The sequence below is a fragment of the Ictalurus furcatus genome, chromosome 16 (genome assembly GCF_023375685.1).
Source record: "Ictalurus furcatus strain D&B chromosome 16, Billie_1.0, whole genome shotgun sequence".
Lineage (NCBI taxonomy): Eukaryota > Metazoa > Chordata > Actinopteri > Siluriformes > Ictaluridae > Ictalurus > Ictalurus furcatus.
The window spans coordinates 21,003,135-21,027,551 of NC_071270.1; the positions used below are offsets into that span (position 1 = coordinate 21,003,135).

Genomic DNA, 24,417 nt, shown 5'->3' on the forward strand with positions numbered 1-24,417 from the left:
CTATAATCTTCTCTGACGAGGATATTCAGACTTTTGACATGGATTGGAAAAGAGGATTGGTGATTTGGACCAACCTTACAGGCCATGTGAAGGCTCGATTGCTCAGAGAGGGCCGCTCTGAATATATACCAACTCTAAAGCCTGGTATGTGGCACTACTTGTATTTGTTATTGGTGATCTCATTATTGAAAATCTGAACTGGGTTTTTGTTCTCTAAAGTGTGCACTGTCCGAGTCGACCAGAAGACTGGAAATGTGTATTGGGTGTCCTGTGATGGACTTTCTGTTGGTGCCACCCATATTATACTCCCTGATCAGAGCACTTCAAACCAGTTGTACCAGGCAAGTGGTGAGATCAACGACTTGTTTGTGGATTGGCAACGAGGTCAGTTGTACTGGCTAGAGGATGGTCAGATCATTAACATGAAGCTCGGCCTGTTGGGTGGAAAAGCAAAGACCATCTACAGCTCTGAGGACAAAAGCATCAGCAATATTGTATTCGACAGGAAAGCAAACTGCTTCCTTTGGAGCTTGCAAAATGGTCTGTACTGTTTGGCTATTTTGTTTTTAAAGATAATGACTTAAACATGCAGGTCTTTTCACGGACTTGGCACCAACAGCATTTCTAACACCCTTACAGAACTGCAAGTAATGAGTCTTCTGAAGATGAGAAAATACTCTGCTGGTGAAGGATGGACTTTTCCAGGCTTGATTGCAGCTGCCTATGAGCCGTACATGGTGACTCTGCTCAATGATGTCATCACGCTGTGGAAGCGGCAAGATGGGACACGTGTGAAGGCAGTCACTCTGGAAAGTGGCATTGTTGGTGTAATCGTAGCTCTGAAGGAAATGCAGCAAGGTCTGTAATTCTCTTGGTTTATTTTTTATTTTTTTCTCTATACAGTGATGCTATGTTGGGGCAATAAAACTAATTATATTGTTCCATTTGTATGGTTGACCAGTCTAGTTGAAATTTGACCTGTGAATTATAAACCTAGAGAAGAGGCTTCCAACCAAAGATATATGCTTGGGTGTTTGTGGCAAAGTTCTGCTGCTTTCTTGTTAGCAGTATTGGCGCTTCCTGTCAGTTCCTCTTGGTACCATATCTTGAGTGTACTAATGTTACTCACAGTACCTCTTGACACTGTTACTAATTTGGTTATGACTTAATTCATACCAGTTTGTTCCTTTTGGACACATTAAATTTGTTGTGCTCTGCAGAAGTTGATCTGTGTAGTGCTACTTAAATTTTTCTTTTTGCCAATGTACTTCTTTCCTCAGATGCACTTGTGTCCTCTCCACGAGTGAACTGTATAAGACCCTCTATCTTGTGTGAAGGGACGTTGTTATGCATATCACAGACTCGGCTATGTGATGGAACACAAGACTGTCCTGATGGATCAGATGAAGCTGCTTGTGTAGAGCCGTGTTCAAAAAGAGGTATTTGTTGCTGATGGAACGATTTTATATTTAACACCATACTGTCTCAGGTGTTTTATTGTGGTGGTGTTGTGAGGGTTTTTTTATTTTTTTATTAAACTATTAAAAATATTTTCTAGGTGACTTCCAGTGTAAGGATAGGAGGAAGTGTGTTGTGCGATCTCTGGTGTGTGATGGGCGCCCTGACTGTACTGATGGCTCTGATGAGGTGGGCTGTCCTGCTAAAACAGCCATCAAAAATGCGGCCCCCTTAAAGTGCCGTCTAGGATTAAAACTTTGTAAGGATGGCAGTGACTGTGTCCTGTACAGCCATGTGTGTGATGGAGAGCTAGACTGTAAGGATGGATCTGATGAAGAGGGATGTGAATATTTGTGCAAAGCAGGTAATTATTTAACTTTGGTGCTTTACCACATCCAGTCTCTGGTACAGGGTATGAAGTAATGGATGCTGTTTCTTTAGACCAATTTCAGTGTGCTCATGGAAGAATGTGCATAGACAAGAAGCTGGTGTGTGATGGCACACCTCAGTGTCAGGATCGCTCTGATGAAATGGACTGCTTCACACGTACCAAGAGCTGCAGCCATCGCTGTGACAATAAGACCCGCTGCATCCCAGATAACTTCCTGTGTGATGGAGAGAAAGACTGTGTAGATGGCACTGATGAAGCAGACTGTCGCGAGAGTTGTAATGAACATCAGTTCTTGTTACAGTGAGATTTATTGTGTATATATGCTATTTTGTCCATTTAATGTTTTAATTTCTTTCAGCTTCCATTGCTGTGACTCCTAAAGTTGAAACCACTCCAGAACCAATCTGTAAAAGTCCCTCTGTAATGTGTCAAGGCACAGCACTGTGCATCAGTCAGTCTCAGCTGTGTGATGGGATGTTGGATTGTCCTGATGGGTTTGATGAGCTCCACTGTTTACATGCATGCTCAGATCCAGGTAATGTGTGAATAAAATGCATCTCTGGAACATTCCCTTCACTGCAAATACAACTTCTAACTGCTTCCTGCTGTCCTTGTGCAGGCCACTTCCTGTGTAAGAACAAGAGGAAGTGTATTGAACAGGCCCTGGTGTGTGATGGTCGCTCTGACTGCTCTGATGATTCAGATGAGTTACGTTGTCCTACGTGTCCTCTGCACTGTGATGAGGGGACAGTGTGCCTGATCAACCAGCAGTTCTGTGATGGACGCGTGGATTGTAAAGATGGCTTTGATGAGAGGAACTGCTGTATGTTCTGCTGTAATGAAAAGCTGTTTAAAATATATTAATGGAGTGTTATCACGACTGACTTTCTAAATGGTGTGGTTTTTTTTTGTTTGTTTTGTTTTTTTTTTAAATAGATAAGACTGCCAAAAAGTCAGCAAAATCTTCATCCCTGAAATGTGCTGTAGGCTTCAAAGCATGCAGAGATGGAAGCGAGTGTGTCCTCTACAGTCACGTGTGCGATGGAGAAAAGGACTGCAAGGACGGGTCAGATGAGAAGGACTGTGAACGGCAATGTAAAAAAGGTAGAGGGTTTTTCTTTTTTTTGGGGGGGGTGCCTGATCATTACACTATATGGCATGCTTGTCAAATTGGTTCTACTTTTGTGTATTATATGGTTCTGTCAGCTAACCAGTCAAGTTCCAAGTTGTCAACTTAACTAGCTGTCTTGGCCACACGATCAGTATTTAGTACTACCCACTATTTATTCTTTTCACCATGTCATGTTTGCAATAAAATGTTGTCCATTCCCCCCCCCCCTTGTAATACACCAGGCCAGTTTCAGTGTGCTCATGGAAGGATGTGCATAGACAAGAAGCTGGTGTGTGATGGGACTCCTCAGTGTCAGGATCGCTCTGATGAAATGGACTGCTTTACACGTACCAAGAGCTGCAGCCATCGCTGTGACAATAAGACCCGCTGCATCCCTGATAACTTCCTGTGTGATGGAGAGAGAGACTGTGTTGATGGCACTGATGAAGCAGACTGTCATGAGCGTTGTAATGGTCATCAGTTCTTGTCACAGTGAGATTTATTGTGTATATGCAGTATTTTGTCCATTTTAATGTTTTAATTTCTTTTTTTCTTTTAAGCTTCTGTTGCGGTGACTCCTAAAGTTGAAACCACTCCAGAACCACCCTGTAAAAGTCCCTCTGTAATGTGTGAAGGCACGTCATTATGCATCAGTCAGTCTCAGCTCTGTGATGGGTTATTAGATTGTCCTGATGGGTTTGATGAACTCCACTGTTTACATACCTGCTCAGATCCTGGTAATGTGTGAATACAGTATTTGTGAAACATTGCTACTGCTTCAAATACAACTTCTAATTGCTTCCTTTCTTCCCTGGTTAGGCCACTTCCTGTGTAAGAACAAGAGGAAGTGTATTGAACAGGCCCTGGTGTGTGATGGTCGCTCTGACTGTTCTGATGGTTCAGATGAGTTACGTTGTCCTACGTGTCCTCTGCACTGTGATGAGGGGACGGTGTGCCTGACCAGCCAGCAGTTCTGTGATGGAGGAATGGATTGTAAAGATGGCTTTGATGAGAGGAACTGCTGTATGTCCCTTTTTTTTTTTTTTTTTTTTTTTTAAATAAATAGAATTTAATCAAGTTTATTTTAAAGTAAAACTTCAGTACATATTAACCAATGTAAATCTTTGTCAATTTCTTTTTTTTTTTTTTTTTTTTTTTTTTTTTAAAAAAAAGACAATAGTGACAAAGATAAAGGAGCCCTAAAATGTGCTGTGGGCTTCAAGCCATGCAGGGATGGAAGTGAGTGTATCCTCTACAGTCACGTGTGTGATGGAGAAAAGGACTGTAAGGACGGGTCAGACGAGGAGGACTGTGGAGTCAAATGTAGAGATCAGTTCTTTTCTCAATAATATGTAGATTATTTTTGTATTATATTACATGTTTGAATTGTTGTTGCTCTTTTGCAGCAGTCACTGTCGCTCCTAAAGTTGAAACCACTCCAGAACCAATCTGTAAAAGTCCCTCAGTAATGTGTCCAAGCACGTCACTGTGCATCAGTCAGTCTCAGCTGTGTGATGGGATGTTGGATTGTCCTGATGGGTTTGATGAGCTCCACTGTTTGCATGCATGCTCAGATCCAGGTAATGTGTGAATACAGTACATCTCTGAAATGTTCCCTTCAAATTAGGGCTGCAACTAATGATTTTCATAATGGATTAGTTGGCCTATTTATTTTTCGATTTATCGGATGGGCCGGGGCAAACCTTCAGTGCCATTTTTGTTTATTTAAAATACAACCCACAAACTGAGTGTTACAAATATAAACTTCAGACTAAAACTTTACACAACTGTCATATCCAAAACAGAAAACAACCCAATGCACACACACCAGAATATATTAATTTAGAACTGTTTAATTCAGGGCTTTTGTGCATCCACAAAAAACAATGAGAAAATATTTGTGTAATATAAACTAAGATAAATAAAATGTATTATATAGTATTTATGCATTACTTTTTATGGATGCACAAAAAGCACTGAATTAAACTACAGTTCTAAATTAATAAAACTCACTTTCACTGCACCTTGTGGTTTGTTACTCACTGCTTTTAGGAATATTTTACTTGTTTACTTTTGATCAGTGTGTTGGACATTACAGATCTTGCTCCCGCTGTGAATCACTGCGTCTACACTGCGCATGATCAGCAACACGGCCTCATTACTAATGCATCACTTCCCTTATAATAAACAACAGAATTTACATTACAAGCGTGCAAATACAGCAGATAATGACGGCAAACTGGAATTAAATCAAACCTTTTAAGCCACTTGCAACAGTTTCCCCTGCCCCTTACACACAGTGTGGAGCATTTTGGATATAAACATAACTTTGTGCTTTATACAGCACTGTTTGATCTCCGTGGTGTTTAATTTAAAATGCCCCCCCTGCCTTAGAGGACTTTCTTCCTCAGTCACGTGGTGACTTCGGCTCTGTCTGATGGTGACTGAGGTCGTGTTGGGAATGAAAGTTAACGCTGACATAAACAGTAAACTGAAGAAACTCCTTGTCGGTTACTCTGGGTGTCTGCTAATGCTAGCGTGCGTATGATGTCATGTGCCGTCGCCTAGAAGTGGCTTATACTTCCGGTTAGTAAAAAAACCCGCTAGTGTTTTATTTGAGAGATTGGCTTTCTAAAATTCACACGCTAGACAGTAGATTAATAGTGCATGGTGTAAGTGTACAGTACTTCATTTGGGAGACAACTTTAGTATTTACTCTCCAAGGCGTGTTTTCGGAACAGGAGTAACATGAGTAAACGCACTCTGTGCAGCGTGCAGACCAACTACTTGACAATGAGACTCGTTGACAATGATTTTCATAATCGATTATCAATTAGTTGTTGTAGCTCTACTTCAAATACAATTTCTAATTGCTTCCTGCTGTCCTTGTGCAGGCCACTTCCTGTGTAAGAACAAGAGGAAGTGTATTGAACAAGCCCTGGTGTGTGATGGTCACTCTGACTGTACTGATGGTTCAGATGAGTTACGTTGTCCTACGTGTCCTCTGCACTGTGATGAGGGGACGGTGTGCCTGACCAGCCAGCAGTTCTGTGATGGACGCATGGACTGTAACGATGGCTTTGATGAGCGGAACTGCTGTATGTTCTGCTGTAATGAAAAGTTGTTTGAAAATTTAACGGAGCATGTGATCAGGGCTGATTTTTTCGAAATGCATTTTGTAGATCAGACTGGCAAAAAGGCTACAGAAGCTTCATCCCTGAAATGTGCTGTAGGCTTCAAACCATGCAGGGATGGAAGTGAGTGTATCCTCTACAGTCACGTGTGTGATGGAGAAAAGGACTGCAAGGATGGGTCAGATGAGAAGGACTGTGGTGGCAAATGTAGAGATCAGTTCTCACAATAAGATGCAGATATTTTGTATTGCATTACATCTGTTTGACTTGTTGCTCTTTTCCAGCTGTCACTGTTACTCCTAAAGTTGAAACCACTCCAGAACCAATCTGTAAAAGTCCCTCTGTAATGTGTCAAGGCACAGCACTGTGCATCAGTCAGTCTCAGCTGTGTGATGGAATGTTGGATTGTCCTGATGGGTTTGATGAGCTCCACTGTTTACATGCATGCTCAGATCCAGGTAATGTGTGAATACAGTACATCCCTGAAACATTCCCTTTACTGCAAATACAACTTCTAACTGCTTCCTGCTGTCCTTGTGCAGGCCACTTCCTGTGTAAGAACAAGGGGAAGTGTATTGAACAGGCCCTGGTGTGTGATGGTCGCTCTGACTGCTCTGATGGTTCAGATGAGTTACGTTGTCCTACATGTCCTCTGCACTGTGATGAGGGGATGGTGTGCCTGATCAACCAGCAGTTCTGTGATGGACGCGTGGATTGTAAAGATGGCTTTGATGAGAGGAACTGCTGTATGTTCTGCTGTAATGAAAAGCTGTTTAAAATTTTTTTTTTAATTTATTTTAATTTTTTTTTTCTAAATGCATATTTTTTTTTTTGTAGATAAGTCTGGCAAAAAGGCTGCTGAAGCTTCATCCCTGAAATGTGCTGTAGGCTTCAAAGCATGCAGAGATGGAAGCGAGTGTGTTCTCTACAGTCACGTGTGCGATGGAGAAAAGGACTGCAAGGACTGGTCAGATGAGAAGGACTGTGAACGGCAATGTAAAAAAGGTAGAGGGTTTGTGTTTGTTGTTTGTGGTTTATTTATTTTTTTTTTTTTTTTGGGGGGGGGGCTGATCATTACACTATATGGCATGCTTGACAAATTGGTTCTACTTTTGTGTATTATATGGTTCTGTCAGCTAACCAGTCAAGTTCCAAGTTGTCAACTTAACTAGCTGTCTTGGCCACACGATCAGTATTTAGTACTACCCACTATTTATTAGCTTTTCACCATGTCATGTTTGCAATAAAATGTTGTCCATTTCCATCCCTTGTAATACACCAGGGCAGTTTCAGTGTGCTCATGGAAGGATGTGCATAGACAAGAAGCTGGTGTGTGATGGGACTCCTCAGTGTCAGGATCGCTCTGATGAAATGGACTGCTTTACACGTACCAAGAGCTGCAGCCATCACTGTGACAATAAGACCCGCTGCATCCCTGATAACTTCCTGTGTGATGGAGAGAGAGACTGTGTTGATGGCACTGATGAAGCAGACTGCTGTGAGTTTTAGATGTATTATGAAATCATAGGTTGTAGAGATGGTATTTTTCAAGCTAGGTATTTGAGGTTTGTTTTGTTTTTTTAATTTAATCTGATTTATTGAGAGATTGTAGTGTGGATGTTGTCCATCTTTCACTGTATACAGCAGTAAAAAAGTGAAGGCAAACGGTGAGTGTATTGTGAATGAGTTTTAGGATGAGCACAGGACTCTCGTTATGATTTATACTATCCAGGTGACCTTATCCACTGAAGCAAAATCTTTTATCTTTACAGCTACTGATAATGGAGATACAGTCAACAGTAAGGCTTCTGAAGAGGCTTCGATAGTTTTTTCAGCTCAGAGTCCAGACTGTAGAAGCCCCTCAGTGTTTTGTGAAAGCACAGCATTATGTATGTCCCTGGTTCAACTCTGTGATGGGAAGTTGGACTGTCCTGATGGTTCTGATGAGCTCTCCTGTATAGATTCATGTCAGAAGATGGGTAACGTGCATGCGTGTCTAAAATTGGTTTACTTGTCCTAGAAGCAGACTGTGTGAGTAACTTTACGGTACTTTTCAAGGTGACTTCCGCTGTAAGGACAGGAGGAAGTGTATTGAGCGAATTCTGGTGTGTGATGGACTCTCAGACTGCACTGATGGATCTGACGAGACAGACTGTCCTGCTGCTGCAGTGCCAAAAACCGCAGCTGCCTTAAACTGCCGTTTGGGTTCAAAACTCTGTAAGGATGGCAGTGACTGTGTGATGCACACCCATGTGTGTGATGGAGAGGTAGACTGTAAGGATGGGTCTGATGAAGAGGGATGTGACCTTCAGTGTAATCCAGGTCAGATGTAACAAATATTACATTTATTTAGGGTAATCCAGTGTAGGTTTAAGTGCCTCTATGCACTTGCATGTCTTTTTAATAAAGATTCATGTCAATATTTTATCCCTTGAAGACCTAGCTATAAACTGTTGCTTGCTTGTTTGAAAGTGACATTTAAAAAATGACTGAAATTGCCATTTAGGTTTATTATTGTTCATCAATTTCTTGATCTCTCTAATCTTTAAATGCTTTTTTTTGATCAAATCATTTTGGGGAGTTCAACAGCAGACTGATCATAATTGTCCCTTCAGTTTTGCTACATTCTTTTATGAAACAGGGTGAGCTGCTATTTGAGGATGCTGTAAATTTGTAGTTTGTGAAGCCTGTTACTGAACATGTGGCTCTGTTATGAGCTGTTTATGCAACACCTGTTTACAAGCAAGGGTTTGTAAAGATGAAGGCTCTTACAATTTGCACATTTAACAGAATCTATTCTATCTAAGAGTTGGTGTGGGGTTTTGTTGGTTTGTTGCAAAAGTGTAGGTGTTCAGCTCACTTTTTCTGCTGACTGCTTCTTATCTTGGTCAATTTAGAAAATGTATGTTTTTTGTGATCAGAATTATCCCATGCAACTGACTTTGCTCAGCCCACTCAAGTTTATTAGAATCTGTGCTTATTTTTATTTCAATGTTGAACATTTTACTCCCAGGTCAGTTTCAGTGTAGTTATGGCAGAAAGTGCATAGACAACAAGCAGGTGTGTGACGGGGTTCCTCAGTGTCCAGATAACTCTGATGAATCAACATGCTGGACGCCAACAAGAAGCTGTGCACTGCGCTGCGATCAAAACAGTCTCTGTATTCCGGAAGTTTTTATCTGCAATGGGATCAGGGACTGCTGGGATGGATCAGATGAAACTGACTGCGGTAAGCCTACTTTCTGAACTTGATCAGCCTTTCCCGTGCTAAGGGCAAACTATTTGCTATAGAAGTCCACTACTGGGACCGATCTAGTAGAGATGGTGGTAAGGGTGTGTGGCCACATGGGTGTAACAAGGTGGCAACTATCTCTCTTGAATGGTCCTCTTCTGGGAGGTTTAGTACTGCTATGCATTTTCTGCTAAATTGGATAATCTAGCAGATTATATACTATTATAATACTGTTGTAGGCATTTGCTCAAATCCTTTGAGTATTCAAAATTAGTGGTGATACAATATGAGCCTGACACAAAGAACTAAAATGCATATAGGGCAAGAGCATTTTTCCAAATGTTTTCTAAAACCCATAGGCATAAGTCTGTGAAATGTTACACCATTATCTCTTCTCTTGACCCTGATAAGTATGAGATTTTTCAGTGAGTTTAATTTTTGATCAGGCAACCCTGGGCCGCATTCCCATTGCAAAAGTCCGTCTATACCATGCCTGGCAACTTCAAAGTGCATCTCCCAGAGGCAGCTCTGTGATGGCAGGAAGGACTGTGCCGATGGTTCTGATGAAAGACCATGCCTTCAGAAATGTCCTTATGATGGTGAGGGTTTTGTTTTTTCCCCCCCAGAATTAGTCACAACATTTCTGAAAACACCCAATACTTCTAAATGTGTTCTCTTCTAGATGACTTCCTGTGTAAAGATAGGAGAAGGTGTATCGACAGGAATCTGGTCTGTGATGGACGTCTGCACTGCACTGATGCTTCCGATGAGGTGGACTGTCCAACTGCGGCTGTTTATACCGTTGAAGCTGCTCCTGTGAAGTGCCGTTTGGGTTTGACGCCCTGTAAGGATGGCAGTGACTGTATCCTGTACAGTCATGTGTGTGATGGAGAGGTTGATTGCAAAGATGGCTCTGATGAAGAGGGATGTGATGTTACTTGCAAAGCAGGTGAGAAAACGTGAAGAAAAATCATCTCCTTGCTCTCTGGTTCTGATCTGAATAGTTTTCTCTTCTTAAATAACCTCTAGGGCAGTTTCAGTGTGCTCATGGAAGGAGGTGCATTGATGCAAACCTTGTGTGTGACGGTAAGCCACATTGTCAGGATCGCTCTGATGAAATGGACTGCTTTACACGCACCAAGAGTTGCAGCCATCGCTGTGACAATAAGACCCGCTGCATCCCTGATAACTTCCTGTGTGATGGGGAGAGAGACTGTGTTGATGGCACTGATGAAGCAGACTGTGGTAAAACCTTCTTAAATTGTACTTACAATTCTTATTGCAGGCACATAAATTAGGCTTTAGCCATAAGTGGCTAGGAAACTGCATGTTTCAGACTTTGAATTTGTACCTGCCTACAGTAGTTTCTGATTAACTGTCAATCTGCGACAACTCGGTGTCGGCACCTTTAATTTACTTCTGCTAAATGTGTAGCATATGGGTATTCTGGAGTAAGACGAGAACCAGTTTAAGCATTTTAATTCATCTATGGTCAGTTGTTACAGGTCAAACACCTTAAAATACACAACTGCTTCCAGGTGGCATAAAAGATGAGGGGAGAATTAGCTAGTGAGTAATAGCAAAATGGGGTGAAACAAGTCACTAAACAAATTCACAACCATCTCCAGATCATGTTTTATTAATGATTACTTGCAAACTCCCTTAGCTTCAGTGATCTCCATGCCTGATCAGGAAAAAACTGACTTTATTCATTACCAAGTCAGACTGGTAAAACAATTATCACAATTCCTTTCCCCTGAAAGTTACTCAGTGCATGGTAATGCAGCCATTATTGTATGTGGTAAACCAATCTATGTAGGTAGCCTCATGTTGGGGTTTTTAAAAAAAAAATTGTTTGGGTTCTGTTTGTTAATAAAATTGGTTGTTTACTTCTTGATGTCATTCTATAGGCTACCCTTCCCAGCTGAGAAGCTGTAGTGCCCCTTCAGTGTTGTGTCGAGGGGGAAAACTGTGCATTTCTAACACTAAACTGTGTGATGGAAAGCGTGACTGTCCAGATGGTTTTGATGAAGAATCTTGCATCAAAAGATGTCCAAAAACAGGTCCTGGAATGGTTGAGATTTTAACTAGTTTAAATATTTATTTATTCGTTCATTCCCCTTTAATTTGTTATAAGAAAAGTAGGGCTATATAAGTTTTAATGGGTTTTCCTGGGAATTGATTGAATTGTATGTCTTTATTAAATATAGGTGACTTTATGTGTAAGGACAGGAGAAAGTGTGTTGCACGAGGTTTGGTTTGTGATGGCCGTTCTGACTGCACTGATGGCTCTGATGAGGAGAGATGTCCCATGGTTTCTATAAAGCCAAATATAGCAGGTCCATTAAAGTGCCGTTTGGGCTGGAAACCTTGTAAGGACCGAAGCGAGTGTGTGCTCTACAGTCACCTATGTGATGGAGAGGTCGACTGTAAAGATGGCTCTGATGAAGATGACTGTCAATATCAGTGTAGACCAGGTAAAGTATGTAAACAGCTGTTAACTCGTATTGGGTCATTAACATGTTTATCTTGCCTTTAACAATTAAATTTTTTTTTCCTTCCCCCTCCCCAGACCAATTTCAGTGTGCTCATGGAAGAATGTGCATAGAGAAGAAGCTGGTGTGTGATGGGACTCCTCAGTGTCAGGATCGCTCTGATGAAATGGACTGCTTTACACGTACCAAAAGCTGCAGCCATCGCTGTGACAATAAGACCCGCTGTGTCCCAGATAACTTCCTGTGTGATGGGGAGAGAGACTGTGTAGATGGCACTGATGAAGCAGACTGTAGTAAGTGCCATTTGTCGAGGGTTTCCTAAAATAACAATGTTGCTTATATTCGTTAGCTACCTATTTTCTCCCATTGAATAGGGTAATTCCTTTGCTTTATGGCGTTGTCCTGAAGTGTGGAGATGTTGGGTGGTTCAAGAACAAATATTTTTAAATAAATAATGCTGTGTACAACCGTATGTGGGCCTTCCCCAAACTGCCACAAGGTTGGTTGCACAATTGTTTAGAAGTCTTTGTAAGCTGTAGCATTTACAATTTCCTTTCACTGGAATTAAGTGGCCCAACCCTGTTCCAGCATGACTATGCCCCTGTGCACAACAAGGGAGATTCATAAGGATATGATTTGCCAAGGTTGGAGCAGAAGAGCTCAAATGGCCTGTACATAGCCTCATCCCCACTGATAATCTTTGGGATTAATCGGAACGCTTATGGAACCCCAGACCTCCTCACATGACCATGCTCTTATGGTTAAATGGGCTGAAATTCCAGCAGTGCTCAAGTCTAATGGAAAGCCTTCCCAGAAGTATGGTGGTTATAACAGCAGAGGGGTATTAAATCTGGACTGGGGTGCTCAAAAAGCATGATTGGTGTCTGGTGTCCACAAACTTTTGGCCATGTGGATAGTATGTCTTTACTTTCCATTAAAAGTAATGATATTTAGATCTGGTGATGTGGTGGCCGTTGGATGCCTGAACTACCAAAGTGAAGATGGTACTGTCTGCTTTGAAACTATAATACAAAATCAATTATTTATTTTAAAGCAGATAACAACCAGTATGTCTTGTGGAGCTGTGGTTAACTCGGAAAGGCTTTTATGTGGCATTAACGTATTGCATCCCTATTCTCTATTGAATGTATATAAAATGTGATGAAGTTTGGTTAGACTACTTTAATTTATAATGTAACTAATAACTTAGATTTTTTTAAGTTGCACATTAAATAATTTAAGTTTTTCGATAATTTTACAGGTAAGAGTGATAAATCTTCAGGAACTTCATCCCTGAAATGTGCAGTGGGCTTCAAACCATGCAGTGATGGAAGTGAGTGTATCCTCTACAGTCACGTGTGTGATGGAGAAAAGGACTGTAAGGACGGGTCTGATGAGGAGGACTGTAGGCGCAAATGTAGTAATCAGCTCCTTTCAAAATAAGATCTAGATACTTTCGTTCTGAATCAGTCATTTTAATTTTTTTTTTTTTTTTTTTGTCCCCCAACCCAGCTGTCCCTGTAGCTCCTACAGTTGGAACCACTCCAGAACCAGCCTGTAAAAGTCCCTCTGTAATGTGTCCAGGCACAACATTGTGCATCAGTCAGTCTCAGCTGTGTGATGGGATGTTGGATTGTCCTGATGGGTTTGATGAGCTCCACTGTTTACATGCCTGCTCAGATCCTGGTAATGTGTGAATGCAACCACATCTCTGAAATTGATTACCATTCAAACTTCTAACTACTTCCTCCTTCCTTGTGTAGCCCACTTCCTGTGTATGAACAAGGCGAGGTGTATTGAACAAGCCCTGGTGTGTGATGGTCGCTCTGACTGTTCTGATGGTTCAGATGAGTTGCGTTGTCCTACGTGTCCTCTGCACTGTGATGAGGGGACGGTGTGCCTGACCAGCCAGCAGTTCTGTGATGGACGAATGGATTGTAAAGATGGCTTTGATGAGAAGAAATGCCGTATGTTCTTTGTTGCAGTATAACTAGCATTTCAGCAGGGAAGATGTATTGCTGTGTTGTGCAACATGCTGCAATACTTCTGAATGTATTTTACAGATAAGGGTGACAAAAATGCTGCAGGAGCTTCATCCCTGAAATGCCCTCTGGGCTTCAAGCCATGCAGGGATGGTAGTGAGTGTGTCCTCTACAGTCATGTGTGCGATGGAGAGAAAGATTGCAAGGATGGGTCAGATGAGAAGGACTGTGAACGACAGTGTAAAAAAAGTAGGACTTTAGAACAGTTTGTGACTTGGTAGTAATCCAGTTCTGTTGATTTTGATATGCAGCTAATCATGATTAACTATGCATTATAGAATGTAAAATTTTATTCTATTGTAAAACAAGCTTTATCTTTGTTATATTGTAGCATTTTAATATTTACTGAAATCTAGAGGTTCCCTTCTGTCCCATAACGATGTGTTGGTCTACTATTCCTTTAACTGGATTAGCCTGAGTAACTCATGCTTTTGTAATCCTTGTAGGCCAGTTCCAGTGTGCCCATGGGAAGATGTGTATAGACATGAAGCATGTGTGTGATGGGACCCCTCAATGTCAAGATCGCTCCGATGAAATGAACTGTTTTAAACTGTCTGAGTCCTGCAGCCATCACTGTGATAACAGAAGCCACTGCATTCCTCAAACTTTCCTTTGTGATGGAGAGCGAGACTGTTTAGATGGCACAGATGAGACCGACTGTAGTGAGGGTGGTGGTGTGTGGCTTTTTTTTGTTTTGTTTTTTTAATGAGATTTTTTTTAATAAGCAGGTATATTGGTACTACACTGGGGGGGAAAGTGTTTAAAGATTGGTGTCTCTTATGATCTTTCAGCGAAGGAGCCATGTTTACGAGGGCAATTTCAGTGTGCCAGTGGACAATGTGTCTCCACAAGTGTCCGTTGTGATGGTCATGCAGATTGCCACGATCAGTCTGATGAGAAGAACTGTCGTAAACCTCCACACTGCCCCCTGGAGCAGCGCTGCCCTAACAGCCATGTGTGCCTGTTGAAAGAGTGGTTTTGCGATGGAGACAAAGACTGCATTGATGGGTCTGACGAACAGGTGTGAACGTCTTTTTTGCTTTGTGCTGACAACCTTCATTTTTGTTACCTGGGTTTTAAACAATTTGTCAGTTTGCATTGGTCCTGAAGAAAAGCATTTGAACTCCTAATTTACATAATGTGTAGTGCAAATAGTGGCAGTGTAGTTAGCCGATTCAGAAATGAGCAGAACAATAAATCATACTGTTGGTTGCCTCAATAGATTTTTCTAATCTTTCAGAACTGCAATGCCTCTCCTATGCAATGTGGAACTTTCCAGTGGTCTTGTGCATCTAAAGATCAGTGCATTCCCACGTTTTGGAGGTGTGACGGAGTTAAGGACTGTAAAGACCAGAGTGATGAAGCTGGATGTGAGCACAACTCTTAATACCAATAAAGCTTCATGTAATGTGGCACCCATGAACGTGTAAACGAATTCATTTGTTGAATTATTTTTTCCAACGGTGCTAAAATGTCACCTTCACTTGCAGGTTATATAGCTGAAAAGTTTAATGTACTTGGTCTTCCTCTAATTTATATTTTAGAAGGTGGACTTGCATGGTTGATTTCTAGTTCTACAAATGGTTGTTCACAATTTTAACACTGACCTGTCACAAGTGAAATTAACATCGCATTTGCCATTTGGATTCAGGTGGCCCGGTGAAATGCCCCATGTACATGTTCAAGTGTGGCAGTGAGGAGTGCTTGGATTCCCAGCTGGTGTGTAATGGCATTGCTAACTGTCTGGATGAATCTGATGAGGGTCCAGGGTGTCTCAGCAATAACTGCTCCAGCCCACACCCACCACAATGCGAGCACTACTGTGTCAACACTCCCCATGGAGCGGTTAGTCATTCTAATTACCCCACGGTTACTTAGGACTATTTAATTTGTTTTGGATATAAGGGCTTTAGCTAGCCTGTTGTATGGGGGTAGGTTTATTTCAGGTTTAAAATTACTGGAGGCAGTCCTGGGAAGTTTTCTATCTGCAATGTCACTTCAGTGGCTTTTAAAACCGAATTCTCAAAATATCCAGAATCTCATCACAACTGTTAACCAACTGTTCTTTGTTGCCTAGCACACTCAATATTACTGGTAATAATATTAAGTTAGTTAACCTTAACTTATTATAACTAGTATGATGAAGCAGGCACTCCTCAGCTAAGGAAGTTGTTTGGATTAGAAAGTAAATTGTTAGCTGTACCCTTGGAAATACTTCCTATTTTGATGGTCCTTATTAATGTCTTTTTCAACTCTCAGAGGTGTGGGTGTCGAACAGGCTTCAAGGTCCAGGCAGACGGTTTATACTGTGCAGATGTAGATGAGTGTATGGAGATTCAGCCTCCTGTGTGTAGCCACGGATGCGTGAACACTCATGGCTCGTACGTGTGCCAGTGTCCTCCGGGTTTTATACTGGAGCCAGATGGCAGCAGCTGTAAGACAGAAAGTATGTCCATTTGGACTTTAGTTGTATAATCTGGATTCAGTGTCTATCTAGTGTTCTTGTAATCTACATGCATATAAATGTATCTAGTGCATAAAATTAGTCTAATCAAACCTTCACGTGCTATGTATACCTGGTCTTTTTCAGTTTTCTGGGTCCTTTAATTTGTTCAAGGCTAAGCCTAATGATGGTACTTCACTTACTAGTACTACATCCAGCTTCCTTCTATGCCTTCCTTGCAGAGGAACCTGGTCTTTTGGCATCAGTGCAGTATGAGGTGCTGTTTATGGGCCTCCGGAGCAGCAACATGCAGATGCTTCTTCCCCCAGGCCAGAAGCCCATCTTCTCTCTGGACTATGACTGGAAGGAACAGTGGCTGTTCTGGGTCTGTCTACAGGAGGAAAGCATCAAATATGTGCTGCATGGAGAAAAGGGCAATATCAAGACACTTGTTAAAGGTTTGAAATCTGATTCAAACTAACTTTTGTTTGTTTTTAGTGATGGTGTGCCAAAAATGAGTACACAAATGCGGGGGGGGATGATTCTTGAACACTGCTCTTGGCATTAAATATATTCAGTTAATCTTGTGGACTTATGATTAAAACTGGTTTTTTTGGGGGGTTGTTTTTTTTTTTTTTTTTTTTTTTGTTCTTTAAAGTGCACAATGTCCTCTCTCTTCTTACTGCCCGACGTAAAAAAAAATACATAACACAGGTGTGAAATCGGACTCGATTGCTGTAGACTGGGTTGCAGGAAACCTGTACTGGGTGGATGGAGTAGCTGGCCAGATTTTAGCTGTAAGGATTAGTGACCGTGTAGTGAAGCGACAAAACTTCACTGTGATTGTGGATGAAGACCTGGAGCAGCCTCATTCTCTCGTGCTTTTGCCTCAGAAAGGGTGAGCAAGAACCCCTTTTGGCATGACTCTTCTTAATAATGCTTCTGCCTATGATTTTCTTTAATTGGCTGTATTTGATCAAGGATATTAAAACTCGCTAATGAAGTGAACAAGTAATTCATAGTCTACTTGGTTAACATGTAGCTAAATTCTCATCCTTGATTCAGATCTCACAAGCCTAAGGGTAGTAGATAGTTTTCTCCTGTTTATCATTATTATTAATTAAGAATAGGACCTGATTCCTTCAACAATTTCATTCAAATCTTTACAGGATAATGCTGTGGTCAGAGATTGGCAAGGAGCCCCAGATCGAGTGTGCTGGCATGGACGGTTCAGAGAGGAAGGTGCTACTCAGCCATGGCTTAAACTGGCCTGTAGCCTTAGCTGTGGATATTGTGTCTGACAGAATCTTCTGGGTAGATGAGAAGCTCAAGTGCATTGGTTCAGCCACAATGAACGGTGAAGATATCAAGGTAAGTGTAGGTTTATCCTTCACTGAAAACTCTATCCAAAGCCTGTAGTGGTTTTGGGAAAACTTGCTGAAAGAAGGCCTGTGTATATTAACCTAAACCTCTTTTTTTTTTTTTTTTTTTTTTTTTTTTTTTTTTTTTCGATCTGTACCCCATGCTGTAGTTTAGATCAGGTAGAAAGTAAACAATGCTCTCTTCTCTCACCCCCCCCCAATTTCCTATATGAAGCTGCTACAGTTGACTGAGATGTCAAGCCCTTTCTCTGTGGCGGTGTTTAATGACATGGTGTACTGGTCTGACACCCAGAGAAAGGCCATCCATGGGGCTAACAAAATAACTGGCAAGAACCAGAAAGTTATTCTCAAAAGACCTGGTCAACCTTTTGGGCTCAAGGTAAGCATTTGTCTCCCCTCCATATTGAGTTATAATTCCATTAATGGAAAGGCGTTTAAATTAAATGATCTGTGTCAAATGTTCTCTCTCCTTTATCCAGGCTGTACACCCCCTTATCCAGTATAAGGTGCCTAACCCCTGTGAGAAACTCCAATGTTCTCACGTGTGTGTACTAGCCCCAGGGCTCCATGCATTATGTCGTTGCCCTGCAGGACTGCTGTTGGCTGAGGATGGATTTACCTGTATCCCACCTGAGAACTCCTCTACTTCCTTCCTACTGCTGCTCTCTCCTACTAGACTCACGAAGGTATAAAAGCAAGGGGATTGCTTCAGAGAGTATTCTTGGAGTATGATGGACTTAGAGTTGTACACTGTTTACCAATAATAGTTCTCAGAACATCTTGAAATGACTATTTCTGCTCTGTGTAGGTTTTCACTAGAAGCTTGCGTGGTCAGGTTGGATTAAATCAGTGGCCTGCCCACCATGCCCAGTCTCTTCCTGGCATAAATGAGGCCTCAGATCTAGACTTGGTTCTTGGTGACAACACACTCTATGTGGCAGATGTCGGACAGAACTCTGTGGCTCGGATTAAAGTGGGTGACTCCACATTGATGCCTGAGGGCCAGGTGTTGAATTTACCAGGGGATACGTTGACTGCGCTGGCTGTGGACTGGATCACACACAACTTGTATTGGAGCAGCAGCAAGAAGCCTCAGATCTACGTCACGTCAGCAGATGGAAAGTTCACCAGCCTTGTTCTGCAGGCTGGGCTTCAGGACACTACCTCTATTGCACTACACCCACCCACAGGCAGGATGTGCTTCACAGCCATAGGGTTATCAGGGAATGTTGCTTTGCCCCAGGTAGACTGTGCTGCCATGGATGGCCGGAATCAAATGTTGCTTTGGAAGAAAACACAGCTTCCCAATTTTTTGACTTTTTCAAGCCAAGGCACAACAGTTTACTGGGCAGATATTGGTAAGTTTGACATGGAGGACTGCAGCACTGCACTTTCAACACATGAATCAATTCATAAACTACTTCACAAGAATTTACTGTATTGCCCAGAAGACCAGAGTTTGACACCCATCATTGATTTTAGTAGTCTTGTTTTTTATGCATCATGTTCAGTGTCTTGGATCATTAGTCTGTTCAGAACTTGGACCTTTCCTGTGAGCAGATTAGCTAGGCTGTCATTCCTCTTATAATTGAAATTAGTGTCTGTCTCTTTATAATGTTTGTACACTTATCTATGCCATATAGGTTGGTTATACCCCATATAGTGTGCCATATGCCACTTATTTTTTGCCATACTATTTATTTTTATTTTTTTGTAATTCAGCCACAAAGGGTGGAAGTATCTTAACGCTAATTTGTAAGAGTCAGGAATAGTCAGTTTTTGAAATGATGCATTAAGTAATTAAAATTATAACCTGGGCTGCAGTTAATTTCTTGTGTTGGGCATGCAGTTTGTGCTGGTTGACACAAATGAATAAATCGATTTATAAAAGTTAACATTCATTCCAACCACTCCTCAGTATTGGTGTTTCAGAATGATTTACTGCTGTGCTTACCTCCTTTTGTTAACTAGTCCACCACCTCTCTCCCTCTTCCAGCCACTGAAGTTATTTGCTCTGTGAACATCGATGGATCAAATTACCGGGAATATAAAACTGGAACTGGATCTCCTTTAATTGCGTCTTTAACCCGAAGTGACAATATCTTCTTCTGGATCACCCGGTACAATGGTAAAGACTCCGGCACCTTTTGCGGTCATTCATGTTGGGTGAATTCTGTTCATACCAGCAGATGGCATTATGGCATCTTGGAAACTGTTGCTGCATATTTGGGCTGTAACTGATTGTGGTATTTCTGTGGTATATCTGTGGTATTTGGTAGTTCTCATTTTTCTATTTCTCCCTTACTCACTATTTGTAATTCCTTGCAGGTACAACGACTGTATGGTACAGTGATGGCATCCAGCCTAAACAGTTGTGGTTTGAAGTTCAAACAAACATTATAGCAGTGAAGGCATACAGTGCAAACAGCCAGAAAGGTATTTTTGTTGTGCATTTCTCACACTACTAGTCCTATCACTCTTATCTCTACTGCTGCTTCCTTTCTTTCCTTCCCTCTGTTGTTCCACTAGAGTCCTCTGGGTGAAACTTGAATAGACGTGTCATGTGATCCTTGCTAGCCTGTAGAACTAGTTCAAGGCCACAGTTCAGGCCTCTCCTTTTTACCACGCCTCTTACTCATGCCCACAGAGCTGTAGAACTAGTCCAACAACTATATGCATGCTTTGCATCTCGTTTGTTGACACATCTGACATATGTAAACATTAGCTTTTAGTTCTCTAAATAGAAAAAATATCTGACCCAGTTTCTCATCACGTGCATGATCTAATCAGTCGTCCTCTCTTTGATTCAGGAACCAACCTGTGTGCGGAGGATAATGGTGGCTGTAGTCACTTGTGCCTGGCATACCCAGGAGGGCATACATGCCGCTGTACACAAGGCTACATTGCTGTAAATGACATCCAGTGTGTACCTGGCCTAAAGTGTCCAGCAGGCTCTATGCCTTGCAGAGACGGGTACAAGTGTCTCTCTTCTACCCGGTTTTGTGACCAAATCCCAGATTGCCAAGATGGCTCTGATGAAGAGGGCTGCCATGCTAAGGAAAATGAGGTGTTGGTCCACACAATGAGTGGCCAGTCCTGCAGTTCTGAGCTCTGTAATGGCAGAGGGCGCTGTATGGTGCAAAAAGGGAAACCAGTCTGCGAGTGTGTGCAGGGTTACAGTGGGTATTTCTGTCAGGATCAGGCATCCAGCAGTGTTCCTGTCGTCCTTACAGTCCTCTTTATTGTCTGCTTAGTTATTGCGGCAGCTGCATTTCTAAAATGGAGGTATGTGCTCTGTATTAAAGCTTATTCATATTTACCATTTCACTCATGTGCTCATTATTTAATTATTTAAAAAAATTAACCCCTAGCCTAGAATGCTTGTCTGGTTACTGGAGGTTTTTTCTGTCTGTGGTGGTTGGCTAGTCTGAATGCTGTTCATTGCCCTTCTTTGTAGAAGATGGAAAGCAGGACGAGAGCAGCCCATAGATAAAGAAAATCTCATGAAGGACATGGAGGAACAGGAGGCATTCCCTGAAAACTTTTCCAATGAACTCTACAACCCAGTGGAGGAAGTAGCAAATGTAAGTTCAACTTTAAATTTAATAGTAATGTAAACTCCTGATATTAAACTTTGTGACTCTGACTGATGGATTGGATCAAATTTTGTTAAATTTAAAACAATTTTTTTCCCATGATAGCATTGGGTACTAGCTCAGCTTGGAACCCATGTCTGTTGTACAAATTGGAGGATAACTTTTTTTTTTTTTTTTTTTTTTTTTTTTTTTTTTTTTTTTGCTGCAGGATTTGTGCTATGCTTGCTAGCTAACTAATAATTCTATTAAGGTCATAACCACAATTTTAACAGATCTGGAAGTGAAGTCAGAGAATATGACCATGGAAATTGACTCCTACTTGTCATCCTATGATATCCTATTTAGTCTAGTTTACTAACAAGGGAGGGCAGGACCAAATTGCACTTTTTGATTTCATGGACCTTGACCTAGCATAAGTGTATAGATGGTGGGTAACTTTTAGAAGCTATTTTTATCTTTAGCTTTAAAACTATATAAAACATTCTTGTTCTTTTTCATTCAAGTTGTTTAACATGTTCAGGGTAACCAAATAAGAATTGGACTCTGTAATAAGTGTAGCTATATTCAGTCTCTGTATTACAATATTTTTTTTCTCTCTCTCAGGAGCATACAACACCTGTTGCATGATGGATTATATTTAAATAAAAGTATTAAGCTGAAAACTCATGTCTTTTGTACTTTTTTAATTTTATTTTTTATTTTTTTTAATGACATGATTTGAATGGTTTCTTTAAGCTTGAGACTTGCTGTTCTTGGTTAAAGCATTTACTTGCTTTTCATCTTCAATCACTACACAATAACAAAGTCAACTTCTTACAGAGAGAGAGTATCTGATCACTGTGTTGGGAGAGTGTCCTGGTCAGAGCTATAGCTCAACCAAATCCAACCTTGAAGGAGCTGTGTGCCTAAACCAGGATGCAACATCCAGATCATCAATGGAGATGTTTCTCTGACATTCACCCATATGTGGAAATTTTTCTAAATTTATCTATGCCTTTACCAATCCAAATCATTCAACCTGATGTAATGACTAGCTTGGTGATTGTGTGAGAGTATAGTTGTTGATCTAATGAGGGTCGAGGCAGAGCGGTCTACGAACTCCTTGCTGAGTGTGAGCTGACTTCTGATGATGAAACTGTGAACTATTCTTTGGTAAATTTCCATTTGACTGCATCTCTTGATTCCTGGTCTTCATTCATCATATCTGGGTCTATAACTTTAAATTCCTCTACAGGATCTTGTTTGTCCTGTCCAGCATACTGCAGTTTCACATACGACCTGTTTTTGTGTAGTCATGCAAAGTAAGACTTGCTTTTGTTAGTCTGGTACAGGAGTGGCACATCTGAAAACTGTAGCCAGCTGTGTGTGTCTGTGTGAGATTCCTGTATTACTTACAGCCATAATATTTGGATTACAAGTACAACCATACCATGGCTGAAAATTTCATGTAAAAATGTAAAGAAAATAAGCCCAACAAAAGGGAGAAATAAGAATGTATATCTGAGTTAAAAATGGACCAGGGGATGGGACTTCCTTAGGTGCATTCACTGACCACTTTTGGCATTTTAGTTGGTGTCCAACATGCTGATTTGAGTAGCTGCTGATTAGCTGGGATTTTCAGTTTCTAGAGTTTACACAGAATTGCAGGAGTGGTCCAAGGTGAAGGGCAGGCATTGGTAACTCCAATAACCACTCTTTACAATCATGGTGAGCTGAAAAGCATCTCAATGTACAGTTTCAACAGCAGAAGACCACATGGTCTACCACTCCTGTCTGCCAAGAACAGGAATGTGAGGCTACAGTGGACAAGGGCTTACTGAAACTGGTCAGTTGAAGATTTATTTAGAAAATATTTGGTCTTATGAATCTCAATTTCTGCCCCAACATGCAGACAGTAAGGTCAATATTTTAACATTAACATATAACGTTGATCCTCCATGCTTTGTTTCAACAGCTGCTGATTGTGGTGTGACTGGTATTAAGTGGCCTAATGCCATCGTTTGAATGCCACAAAATCTGAGTGTTGTGGCTGACAATGTGCAATTTATGCCTACAATTTATCCATCTTACAATGGCTACCTCCAGCATGATAATGCACCATGTCACCATATCTGGTTCCATGTAAATGATTGAGTTCAGTATACTTTACCACAGATGAATCCACAGATCACTTTTGGGATGTGGTATAACAGGAGATTCACAGCATGCTCAGTACTATCTGGCTATCTGGAGATATATATAAAATAATCATAAACTAAGTATGGAAATTTTGGCACACATTTTGCTTAAAAAGTATTAATTTCCCCTAAGTATGGAGACTTTTAGGACGCCCTGTAGATCAGACTAAATCTGGAACCATTTTTTTTTTTTTATCCCTGACCAAAAAGTGATTTAGAGTTGGTCCTTTTTAAAGGGGGATTTTAATCTGTTACTAGGCTTAATCCCTGTCTGGGAAACTGCCTGAACATAATGCAGGATGGTATTATTTAGCATTTATGGAAGGAGTCACGAGTGTTAGTGCTTTGTAACAGTCTGAACTAAAGCTGTTCTATACGTTTTCTGACATGGGAATGTCTTCAGGATGAAGGCCTTTTTTTCCTCAGTAACATAAGCTACAATTTTTTCTGTCATTAATTTCAAAACGACAGGCTGGTGAGGGAATTGACCGTTTATAGCTGCTATAATGAAAGTAATAACAGGAACTTTGTGGATGTTCCACAACATTAAATATAACTATAAATGAATAAAAGTATGACAATGCATTATATACTAAATAAAAAGTGTTAGCATTAGCATTGCTGTGTTATAAGAAATAAATCACCTCAGGACACTGCATCACACCACCATGTCTTACTTATACAACTACAAAGGCTGCCTTCTTTCATCTAAACTAGGAAAACTTAATGTTTGGGATTCAGTCTTTAAGTTTGGCTGAAAATCTACTTATTTAGTCAGGCATTCTAAAGATCTTCTCTTTAGATAAAGGTGCACTTCTTGGGGATCATGGATTCATTCTTTGCCTATATTTTAAATCAACATTTGAGCTAGTATTTCTAATCCGCTTGCAGAGTTCAGAGGCACTGTATTAAAAATCTTAACTGTTGAGCTATGATTGATTCCGGAGTCTGAGAGT

General features: G+C 41.0%; 1 protein-coding gene across 1 annotated transcript; it reads left to right on the forward strand.

Annotated features, from left to right (window-relative positions):
* The first annotated feature begins 1,702 nt into the window (after window positions 1-1,702).
* Window positions 1,703-22,724, forward strand: si:dkey-88l16.3 (low-density lipoprotein receptor-related protein 2). Its single transcript, XM_053645552.1, has 43 exons — window positions 1,703-2,124; window positions 2,208-2,384; window positions 2,469-2,672; window positions 2,786-2,953; window positions 3,203-3,427; window positions 3,521-3,697; window positions 3,780-3,983; window positions 4,134-4,283; window positions 4,367-4,540; window positions 5,855-6,301; window positions 6,379-6,552; window positions 6,637-6,840; window positions 6,932-7,099; window positions 7,377-7,592; window positions 7,867-8,073; window positions 8,153-8,416; window positions 9,108-9,323; window positions 9,773-9,925; window positions 10,009-10,275; window positions 10,356-10,571; window positions 11,237-11,389; window positions 11,537-11,803; window positions 11,899-12,114; window positions 13,083-13,238; window positions 13,334-13,507; window positions 13,585-13,788; window positions 13,885-14,052; window positions 14,310-14,537; window positions 14,655-14,884; window positions 15,104-15,233; window positions 15,515-15,708; window positions 16,123-16,309; window positions 16,549-16,764; window positions 17,021-17,204; window positions 17,476-17,677; window positions 17,903-18,067; window positions 18,168-18,374; window positions 18,497-19,046; window positions 19,685-19,816; window positions 20,017-20,124; window positions 20,499-20,973; window positions 21,146-21,272; window positions 21,888-22,724. Exons 1-43 carry the CDS (start codon window positions 1,881-1,883, stop codon window positions 21,909-21,911), a joined length of 8,952 nt encoding a protein of 2,983 aa, XP_053501527.1. The 5' UTR covers window positions 1,703-1,880; the 3' UTR covers window positions 21,912-22,724.
* The last annotated feature ends 1,693 nt before the right edge of the window (window positions 22,725-24,417 follow it).

Coding starts and splice junctions, on each gene's coding strand:
- si:dkey-88l16.3 (XM_053645552.1), top strand. CDS start 1,881: ATGGATGCTGTTTCTTTAGACCAATTTCAGTGTGCTCATGGAAGAATG. Junction 2,954..3,202: donor TGAACGGCAATGTAAAAAAG/GTAGAGGGTTTT, acceptor GTAATACACCAG/GCCAGTTTCAGTGTGCTCAT. Junction 16,765..17,020: donor TATCAAGACACTTGTTAAAG/GTTTGAAATCTG, acceptor TACATAACACAG/GTGTGAAATCGGACTCGATT.